Source organism: Mastomys coucha, chromosome X (assembly GCF_008632895.1).
Source record: "Mastomys coucha isolate ucsf_1 chromosome X, UCSF_Mcou_1, whole genome shotgun sequence".
NCBI lineage: Eukaryota > Metazoa > Chordata > Mammalia > Rodentia > Muridae > Mastomys > Mastomys coucha.
The window spans coordinates 123,338,904-123,350,641 of NC_045030.1; the positions used below are offsets into that span (position 1 = coordinate 123,338,904).

The 11,738-nt window shown below is 39.1% G+C and overlaps 1 protein-coding gene across 1 annotated transcript in view; it reads left to right on the forward strand.

Moving 5' to 3' along the window:
* Positions 1-73: 73 nt before the first annotated feature.
* Diaph2 (diaphanous related formin 2) overlaps positions 74-11,738 on the forward strand; it is a 555,303-nt gene continuing 543,638 nt past the window's right edge. Inside the window, exon 1 of the mRNA XM_031375373.1 lies at positions 74-588. Within this exon, the coding sequence (XP_031231233.1) occupies positions 451-588 (138 nt within the window). The 5' untranslated portion in view covers positions 74-450. The remainder of the gene's footprint in view (positions 589-11,738) is intronic.

Genomic DNA, 11,738 nt, shown 5'->3' on the forward strand with positions numbered 1-11,738 from the left:
TTAACCACAGTGGAATGTCCTCTGGTAGGCTCCACTCTTTTCTCCGGGCATGCTCGGTAGCCCGGCCGGCTGAGCTCCACGAGTAGGAAGCGGCTTTCAGCGTCCTCCCGGGCGAGCGACAGCGGGCACTTTGATGAATCACGTGTGTCGAGGCCGTCTTAAAGAGATAGGCACCTACTTTTCCTCCACCCTAAACACCGCCCCGAGGGCGTAGGCGACCGCGGTGATTGCAGCTGCTTAGGGGCAGGGCTTGCCCCAGCGCTGAGTGGTGGCACCGGCGTGGTTTGCGTCGGGGTTGCCTGGGCTTGGGGAGACCCGGTGGCCTGGGAGCGGCGCTTGGCGGGCAACCCTCTCTGTCCCTGGACGCGGGACATCCTGAGCGCTCCGAGGGGTTTTTGCCCTTGAGGAGACTTGGGGTTTCTGGGCGGCAGGTGACAGGGCCAGAGAAAGATGGAGCAGCTCGGGGCGGCGGCGTCCGGAGCTGGAGGAGGCGGCGGCGGTGAGGAACACGGCGTGGGCCGGAGCAACAAGCGAGGCGCGGGGAACCGGGCCGCCAACGAAGAGGAGACGAAAAACAAACCCAAACTGGTAAGTGTTCCCGCGAGCCCCGCCGGCCTCGGAGGCTCGAGAGCCCCGGATCGTCCTGCCGCGGAACACGCCTGGGAGCCGGCCCTCCCCTCCCGGCGGCGACCGCGATCTTGCCGCACAACTCAGAGAACGGAGAAGGGAGCCGGCGTGGGGCGGAAGAGCACCCCTTCTCCACTTCACCCGGCCTTCTCTCTCGGGGTCAGTTTGTGGAGGAGAAAGGCCCCACCCCAACTTGGGGACACCCTGCGTCGCGTCCTTAGAGTACTGGGGTAGGGCTGTTTGTCTAACTTGTGGGCGCGAACCTTCTTTGCGGGATTCCTTTTCCCTCCCACCTCTTGTCAGTTGCTGTTTGGTCTCTTAACACTTGGGGTCCCGGGCAGGGGAGCCTCCCTCTTCTCCGTTTCGAACACATGGGAGCCCACTCATAGCTAAGGAACTCAAGACAGGCACGACGTTGGTTCCCAGGTCCTCGACTTTCCCAGAAATATAAGGAAGAGGCGCCTGCGTGCGTTTGCGCTCCCCCCACCCCATGTGCTCACCCAAGAAACATTTCTTTGGAAGTCTAGGACTTGGGGGGAGCGTGGGAGGAGTTGGAGGCTGGGTGACCGCCCCCGCCCCCCACCATCCCAGCACAGCATTTCCACTTGATTGAGAATGCTCAAAAGCAGTTATGTTCCCCATACTTGTCTCACAGTTCTGACAATGTGGTCCAGTAGTAGTTCATTTCCTGCCAAGAGACAAGAAATCGATGGGGCCTGGTATTGGGTTGGGAAATACTGGGGTTTCTTCAACTCATCAGTTAAAAGGGTTCCTCTTTCGGTAAACTTTCTAATTTCAGTCGCATGAGGAGAAAAGAGTTTCCTGCACAGATTCAGCAAACAAACTTTTGAGCCTCGCCTGAGTCTTTTGAACAGGAGAATCCTACTCCACATCCCAAGTCCAAGACACATGTTGCTTGTCCACATTTCAGTTGTGAGCAACAAACTTGATCATAATAGGAGAGAGGGTGAGACTGTGACATGCAACTCAAACCATTTCCTGTGGCATCTGGCCATTTGGTCTGGACTTGCACTTCTCTTTTGGCTCCTGTTTACTTTCCTATTATGGACTGTCCATATGGGAAAACAGGGCTCAAATATTAGGACATATGAAATCTTCCATTATGTGTGAAAGGATTTGGCCTACAGTAATATTAACACTTTAAAGTCTCATCAATTCCATACAAACCTGAGACAGATCTAGAAATCATTTCCCTAATGTGTCCTATTAGCCCAAGCATTTACAGATAAAGAAACTGAGTCACAGCTTTTTTGACTTGTTTGTGATATTTATCACAGTGATGAGGGCCTGCACCATCCTGGATTCAAGAAAACAGTTCTGAGTTTATTTCTAGAGTTGAATGTATTCCAAGTTGTTATTTTTTTCTTTCTGAGATAGGGTATCTCTATGAAGTCTTGGCTGTTCTGGAACATGCTGTGTAGGCCTGGCTGATCTTGAACTCACAAAGATCCTCCTACATGGGCCTCGTGAGTGCACAAATCACCACACCCAGCCAAGCAGTGAAAGTTTTGATGGTGTGACTTTGAAATGTACTAGTTTGTGGTAGATGAGTGAACCACTTCTGTTTTCCCTCCCCGACCTTTAGCCCGGTATAAACTTCAGTAAAAAGTTTAAAAATAAAAGCTAAGGGATAGTTTCCATAAATAGTTTTATACATCTTGCAAGAATCTCCCAGTTTTCAGTATACTAAAGGAAAAGCATTTATCTCTATTAGTAATAACATCTACTCTTTGGCTGTTCGCCCTACTTCATCTTTTATGTTTTATTTGATTTGACAAGGTAACTAGGTAATTATGAGATAGTATCACTTTCAGTTCCTAGTTAACTAATTTCACTGTTCTGTAGTGAACATAGCTTGATACAATACATCAAGTATTGGGACCCAGAGCGTAATACCAACATAAGAATTTTCTTTTTTTCTACTCAAGTATAACTTTTGAGCTTTATATGATTTCTAGAAGCCAATGTGTCACAGCTAATAAAAACAGGAATTAAATATGGCTCATTTTAAGGCAAAGAGTTTGATCAAACAATAAGATTTAGTAAACTCTTTAGAAAAGAGTTTTAACATTTTGTAAGTATGATAAGACCTTTTAAAATATTTATTTATTTATTTAATGTTTGTGAGTGCACTGTCACTGTCTTCAGACACACCAGAAGAGGGTGTCAGATCCCATTACAGATGGTTGTGAGCCACCATGTGGTAGTTGGGAATTGAACTCAGGACCTCTAGAAGAGCAGTCAGTGCTCTTAACCACTAAGCCATCTCTCCAGACTCCTTAGACTAAATATTAAAATATTAATGCTATATATTATGCTTCACTGTGATAATTCCAAATTTTGAATGTGTGTAAAGGAGTTGTATGTGATTATAAAACAGCCATTTCACAATATAAGTTATTTGTCTGGGTTATTACATTGTTAGGAGTTCAAAACTTTTCAAATTAAATGAGAAAAGTTGGATATATGGTTATTTTTCTGGCTTTTATGCCTTTTGTTAGTTTCTAACAAGCATTCATGACTGGCAGAAAGTAAAAAGAATCATTGCAGTTCAAAAGACAGCAAAGGAAAAGACAGTTGGAGAATTGAGGGAGACTCATTAAAACAGTTAGTTCAATCACTGTAGTCTAAGGGTTCCTTAAACTATAAGACTGTGGTGCAACAGTGTTCATTTAGTTGCTTCTGGGTTTGGAAAAATGGGGATTGAGGTTGTATTTTTGTAGGCAAAATTTCTGTAGGCTAGTTGTATTCCCACTTTATTGATGGTTAACAGTGAGAACTTTTTCAGATTGACCTATTAAAACTTTAATGACTTCTGTTTAAGGTTGTGTGAATCAAAATGTAATATAATTCACTTCAGTTTTTCAGATATGTATCCTCATAATGAATCCCCCACATCTCCATCCATCCATCCATCCATCCATCCATCCATCCATCCATCCATCCATCTATTAAGGGAAGCAGTTTGTTCATTGACTCAGCACATTATGAATAATATATTGGTAGTAGAGTTTTTGATTTTATATAACTTTCTGGTTAGGTTCAGATTGTAGCATGCTATTAAACAGCACGACTCTTATATTAATTAGTAATTCAATGCCAACCATGTATTATATTTTGTTAAACTGAATAGGAGATAAAGTGCCCTAGAGAAGTGTTAGGAAGAAGCTCTGTCTTAAGGCTCATATGTTTAAAGGTATGATTTAACCATTAAGAGAGTCCAGTGTTAGAACTAGAGAGAGAGTTCAGTTGATAAAGTTCTTTCATGCAAACATGAGGATCTGAGTTTGATGCCCAGCAATCTGGTATAAAGCCTGTCCTGGTTGTACATATTTGTAATCACAGTGATGTAGGTAGGAAGAGATAGGCAGATCCCTGGGGAGATACAGGCCAACCAGCCTAGTCTAACCAAAGGGGTCCCAGATTCCTTTGAAAAAGATTTAAAAGAAAAAAAAAGTCCCTTCTGATTAATGACCCCAAGATTGACTTCTGGCTTCTATAAATATAATGCATATTACACGCAAACACACACACACTATAATGCATATTACATGTAATCTCTCTCTCTCTCTCTCTCTCTCTCTCTCTCTCTCTCTCACACACACACACACACACACACACACACTCATAAATGCACTAGACAAGTGAGGCTAGACAAGAGAACAAGAGCAAGGGGGGTATTGTTAAAGTGGAGCTAATATCTCTATCTTCCATGACAAGCTGGTAGATATAGAGTAGCTTGACAATATTTGATGTTTTAATTTTTTTCTATATCATTTCTGAAGCTGTTTCTTTTTTAAGTCAGTAAAGTTAAGTTAATAACTATAATAGCCCATGGATCTTATGGTTATTATATAGCTGAATATTTGGACTTTTATTTACAATTGGATGATTTTATGTTCTGATTTTAGATATTAAATTCTGACCCTAATAGTTTTATGTACACATTATGTTTACCAAGTACTTACCATAACTTTCAAGTTTAGTGAAATGAAGGTTCTCATAGTCAGGCCAGACATAATGGTGCACACCTGTATTCTCAGCACTCTTGAAGTAGGCTAGCCTGGGCTATATAGTAAGATCTTGTCTCAAAAAAAAAATCTCCTAGTCTAGTGAAGCAGAGAAGTGAGTTAAATTATATCAGAGTGTTACAAAAATGTCACAGAGGGGAATTTAAGTCAAATTGGATTTTGATTTTTTTGTTTTTTGTTTGTTTGTTTGTTTGTTTTTTTAGACAGATTTTCTTTGTGTAGCTCAGGCTGTCCTGGAAGTCATTCTGTAGACCAGCTGGCCTCATACTCTAAGATCTTCCTGCCTCTGCCTCCTGAGTGTTGGAATTTAAGGGGCATGCTTCCACTGACCAGCTAAACTGGATTTTTTTAAAAAAATGTGTCTTTATGTATTTATTTTGTTTTCTGTGTATGGTATTTTACCTGTAGCTATGTCTCTGCACTGTGTGTATGCCTGGCACCATGTGTATGCCTAGTGCTTATGGAGGTCAAAGGACAGCTTCCGATTCCTTGGAACTGGAGTTATGTAGACTTTTGTGAGCTACTCTATGGGTGCTGAGAGTCAAACCTGCATCCTCTGAAAGAGCAGCCAATGCTCTTAGCTGCTGAAGCCTCTGTCCAGCACCAAAGTGGATTCTTGGATGAGGTAAAGAAAGGCTTATAGTAGAAGACCTGTGCACCAAGGCTTAAATAGTGTTTTGTTTGAAGAAGAGGAGGGAAAGGCATTCTAGACCAAAGTAGCAACATATACAAATGTAGGTAGGGGTAGAATATGCTGATAACGAATGTTTAACTAGATACTAACTAATGGCTGAAACAGAAAGCAGCAGTAATAAAAAGTTACATTATTTTAATGGATCTGGCCATAAAGGGATAGGCTGTAGGTCATAGTAGATCTTTGTGTGTTGTGTTGGAATATCGACTTTTCCCCAGAAAGTCAGCAGGACTTGTTGGAGAGATTAAAAAGAGGGAGTTACCTGATTAAGTAAGTCTTTCAGAAAGAATTTAAGAACAATGGATAATTTCCTGTAAAGGGTTGCTGGAATGGAGGGAGGAAGGCCAGTCAGGAGTAGCAGAGTGACATGGAGTTTGCCATTTAGAGTCTTGGATTCCAGTTGCTGCTCATATAGTCCAGACATCCGAATTTCTTTATCCCTGCAATTCTCATTTACCAACTCCACCCTCGGGATTCTCACCAAATCGGAAGCATCTTTCCTGTTTGCCTTTAATGAATTGTATAGCTTTCATAGCCCAGCTCCTACCTCTGTGCTCTCTTCCTTCCTTTAGGCCAGTGGTTCTCAACTTTCCTAATGCTCAGACCCTTAAATACAGTTTCCCACATTGTGGTGAACCCCAACCATAAAATTATTTTCATTGCTACTTCACGTCTGTAATTTTGCTACTGTTATGAATCATAATATGAATATCTGATATGTAGGATAATCTGATTTTTGACCCCTGTGGAAGAGTTAGTCGACCCCAAAGGGGTCATGCGACCCACAGGTTAAAACTTCTGCTTTAAACCTTCATTCGTTGCTTCAGTTTACTGAGGGCTCTTCTGTCATCTGAACATTTAGCTGTCCTGAATTTCAATGTTATATACTGATTTCGCTTTACAAAGATTTTAAAGTGCTTCTGGGCATAGCTCTTCTTTTATGTTTATTCTTATAAAACAAGCCAATGATAAATAGCTAGGGATTTTTGTCTCTAAAGGTCAGTTATATTGGGAGTTGATTTCTTGAAGAGACTTAGAACAAACAAGCAAACAAATGCATAGTTCTTTTTTGTGAGATGTGTTTTCATTTATTTCGGGCTGGCCTTGAACTCCATATTAAGTTCAGGGTGATATTGAACTTCTTATCCTTCTACCTCTACTTCAAATGCTGAGATTACATGCTTGTACGCTGTATCTGGTTTATGTGGTGCTGAGGACTGAACCTAGAACTTCATATATTCTAGGCAGGCACTCTATCGACTGAGCAATGTCCCCAAACCCAAATTATTATTGTTTACATGCTATATATTTTGTTAGTTTGCACATGTGCTTATTATCAGGTGAATTTCCCTGTCCATTCTTCTATGTTTTTGGGTTTTTTTGAGACCCTGTCTCATTTTAAATTCACTATGTACCTCCTGAGGCTGGTCAATACCAGAAGCTGTCTCCCTCCACATCACACATACAGGTATTATGGCCTGAGCCTACATGCCTGGTTCCTCTGTGTGTTCTCTGAGCTAGAAGTTCAAACAGCCTCTTCAAGGGTGATGAGAAACTCCCCTCCGCCTCTTGTTTGTTTAGATTCTTCTGATGTTAGAGCCAGAACTCCCATGCAGCAAGATGGTACTGCCATGGGTGAGCCAAATAACAGATTGCTGTCATTACTAGGAGGCTTCAGAATAATCTCAAAACAATATGGGCTGTAGAGTCAATAGCTCTGGGTTCCAGTGTCCTTTCTGTCTTTTATTTGCTTGTGATCTCTGATGAGCATTAATAGCAGAAAATTGAGCACTTTGATTAATTTCTGCCACTCAGAGATATGGCTTCCTTCCCAAAATGCTTGTTTGATTTTGAGACATGCTGCCCAGGTGATCTTTTAACTCCTGACCTCAGGTGATCTTCTGGTCACAGGTTCTTCAGTAGCTGGAACTACAAAAACATACTGCTAGACAAGATGGCTACAATTAAATACAGTAAACATTAAGAACACATTTAGGAAATTGTATAATGTTATAGAAATATACATTACTGTTAGCTCATTCTATCACCTGAATCAAATGTGATTATGGAATTGGAGCATAGTTTCATGATAGAGTGCTTGCCTGGAATTGATGACCTGAGGTCAATCCCCAGTTTTAGAAAAAAAAAATGTTTGTGGTTATTGAATTTCATGTATGTTTTGCAACTTGAAATCTCTAATAGTGTTATTGTACACAATGCTATAATCAGGTATGTGTTGCTTGATTCCCTGTTCCTGTCCCCAGTCCCCTTTGTTTTTGAAGTATTACACATCCTGTCAGTCCTTTTAGAATGAGCTTTTCTCTGAGTGATTATAAATGTGAGCTTCACTTTTGTCCACTCTATTTTCTACTACTATTTTATTTTAGTTTCATTTATTTTCTGTGTGTGAAAGATTTTTACTTGCATGTATGTGTGGGCATCATGTGCGTGTCTGATATGTGTACAGGTCAGAAGAGAGTATCAAGTCCTCTGGAACTGGAGTTTCTCATGGTTTTGAAGTCTCCATGTGGATTCTGGGAAACAAACCAAGGACCTTGCAAGAGCAATACGTGCTTTTAACCACTGTGCCATCTCTCCAGCCTACACTCTAAATTTTTAAAGAACACGTCTACCATTTTCTTTGAATTGATCAATTTCAGGCATTTAAAATTTTTGTTAAAAAGAGTTAGTAGGTATGTATGACACTCTGTCTTGTCAGGGAGCTCAGTGATGTTGTACAAATAAGGAAACTGAGTCATTCAGGTATTATGGGGACTGACTTAGAAATAAGTTTAAAAGCTATCAGCTCTATTGTAGAAGTTATCTATAGCACTGAGTCATTATGCTTCAGGGACTCTTAAAAGTAAAAAGTTATTCAAACTCTCATTTCTTTTGTTCCTTTTGAACAATTTATAATTATAATCCTCCTAGATTTCACTGTAAGTACTAAGAACTTTGCCAGTAGCAACATGTCAAAGAAGTGAAATCTTACTCATTTCAAACCTGATCTCAAACAACACTGTAAAAACCAAGATGTTCTGAAAATAGTATATAATAACATATGCTAAATTTATGTGAATCAGCATATCTGATTCATATATTACTAGGTAGCCTTGTACCCAAATAGTTATTATTGAAGGCCCAGATTTCCCTCACTCCAAGTTCCTTTTTCCAGATTTGCAGTATGTATTACATTATTTTCTTCTGAAGACACAAAAAAACAAGGTAATGTTTAAGTGACATAACAACACTGCTGTAATCTTGCAACCTACCTTAGCCTCATATGTTGTGGAAGACAGCTCATAATAGCCCTTTTATTATTTTCTTTTTTTTTGGTTTTTCTGAGACAGAGTTTCTCTGTAGCTATGGCTGTTCTAGAACTCACTCTGTAGACCAGGTTGGCCTTGAACTCAGAAATCTGCCTGCTTCTGCTTCCCAAGTGCTGGGATTAAAGGCATGCACCACCAGTGCCCAGCCGTGTGAAGGTTGATGTATGTTTTCACATGGTTGTTTATTGTGAACCTCATGAATACAAAAAAATGCCTTCTCTCTGACTTGAAACTTATTACCTTAACAAGCTGAATCCTATTGATGTCCTTGATCATATTTTTTTTAAATAGAACCTTAAGAGAATCTGGATACTTTTGTTTGTGGTGGCCTGGGGAAGAAGGTATTGGTATCTTCCTTGTGAAAGAATGTAGAAAACACAATTTTTAACTCATTGCCATTTGCAACATCCTTTGTCTAGTGAAGATTCTATTCAACTATTCTGGGAAGAGGACATGACATATGTACCCAAGTAAATTAGACGCCCATTTCTATCATTTGTACTTGATGAAGTGGTGTGTGTTTCATAAGTGAGACACTTCTAATTGATTTAGACTCGACACAGTATTAAGAAGAAATTATTTTTATTCAGAAATGGTCATTGACTCAGTCACTAGTAATTCTGTTGCTCACCTGAGGAATATAGGACTTTGATCACTGTCCTTTATTTTTGAAAGAGTATTAAATATCTCAAGCTGGCCACAAACTTTCTATGTAGGTGAGGGTAACTCTTAACTTCTGATTCTTCTGCATCTGCCTCCTGAATAGGATTATTGGCGTGGGCAGCCATGTTCAATTTATGAGGCATTGGGGATTAAGCCTATGGCTTCATGCAGGGTAGGTAGACACTATATCACCTGGGCTACCTCCTCGGCCCACAGCTCTCTTTTTAAAAACGTTATTTCTTGTGATAGTTTTCTTAGAGACATGCTTTGATAAATGTCTGTTAAAAATTCTTAGGAATTTTTAATGTACCCATAATTTGTTGGTCTTTTTAGCAAGAGAAAGATGAACTTAAGTTGAAATGTTTAAAACATTTCAAAAATACTAGAAAGAGACTATAGTATGATGAGCTACCAATTATCTATTTCCCAGGTAGAGCACTTCTCTAAAATTTCTAAATTTACCTTCTCTGTCCTTGTTATTTTTCCCTTGCTAGAGAATTTTAGTTGACACTCCAGATAGTAGGTCAGTTTTCTTCTGCAGACTTCAGTGTGCATCTCTAAAAATTACTGACTTCTTATAAACAATCGCTATGCTACTCCACAGCTTTAAAAATTATTATATTTCTCTGTATCACCTAATCTTCAACCCATAGTCAACTATCCCCCAAATAATTAGTTTTAATTTAATGTAAATTAATGTATAATTAATGTATATTAATTAATGTATATGGCACCAAACTCCTTGAAGAAACATAGCTTTAAATAATGCTAAAATCATATTTAAAGTTACTTCACATAAATTTTGATCTAAGTTAACTTCACATTTGTCTGTTATTTTGTAAAAGTTTCTATGAGAGTTATCTGTATAAGTGTGGGTAGACTTTGGAATAGCTACTCTGTACCATAGAAAATACACCAAATTTAGATTTCTGACTTCACTTTATTTTGTAACTCGTGAAGTGGAGTTTATACGGAAGAATTTTCCTGCCAGAGAAAAGCTATAGATAGTTGGGCAAATAAGAGAATATTCTTGAATTCTATGGATATAAAATTTGCATAGAACACTTATATGTACACACACACCATAATAAGATGTTTAGGTTACTTGTATTTTTTGTTTCCAAATACATGCCAATTTGTACTTCAGATAGCTTTCTTTGTTATTCAGCCATACTGATATACTCCAGATGTGCATCTAGTTGCCTGGGTCAGTGAACCTTTGCCAGATACTCTGAATTACCATCTTTTAATTTAGATATTAGGAGTTATACTTGAAATCCTGCTTGTATTAAGGAGGTGATGGAGCTGCATGGGTAGAATCAATAAGCATGAGAAATTAAGTTGAGCAAATGGCCTAGTCTCTCCATAGATTATTTTAAGAAAATTTGTAGCTAGTACTCTTTAGATACCAGTTTAGTGCTGTTACAGTGCTGAAAGGCAAAGAGTTTGTAATTTCTCTAACTTTGTAGGCTTAAATAAGTTTGGTCTAGTAATCTATGTTTCCTCTTAACCTTTTTTTTTTTTTTTTGGAATTTATAAGGCTTTTATTAAGGCTTGATAATTCGGGTTTCAGATTTTAGATCTTAGAGGGCTCATAATTGACATTTCCTAGTGAGTGACACATTTGGAAAGAAGTTCAGTCTCTGTGCAAAGGAAAAGCAGATTCCTATGGAGAATCCAAAGGGCCATTTCATTACCTCAGCGCTGCTGATTGCAGGTGTCAGTGCTTAGTATGAGGGGTTTCTAAGGGCGCAGACAGTGCTTACTGCTGCAGTTCATCTGTGCTGGTATTTCCCTGAAATGATGTTCATTGCAGGAAGTCACAGCTCAAGACTGAGCTGTGTCTTAATATGAAAGGAAGAGATTGTGTCAAACTCTAGAAACGTGAGTGACTCTAATTCAGGAAGATTGCCTTACTTTAAGATTCAGTGTGACTCCTATCAAAAGAAATACACTGGGGCCAGTCCAGTGCTCTGTAGAGACCATAGAGTGGCTTCTAATGCTTGTAATGTAAGATATTATAATGGTTTGTAATATCTTTTGGTGACACTGGATTGTCAGTTTTAACCTTTTTTCCCAAATGTTTTATAAAACAGTGATGAAGACTTTTTTTTTACATTGTATAACAATAAGTTTACTTAAAAAAGATTATCAGTGTCTCTAGGAGAGAAATTATTTTATAAGTAAGTATATTTACAAAATTTCAAAGTAGCAAAAGCTCTTTGAAGTTAAACATTAAGAAAATATTAATTTCAAGCACAGTGAAAAAAATTATCAGTAATATTTCCATGATGTTTGTAGAACATGATTTTAATATTTTCAGCTGTTAATATTCAACAAACAGAATGATTATTTTAAGATATATTTCTTTTT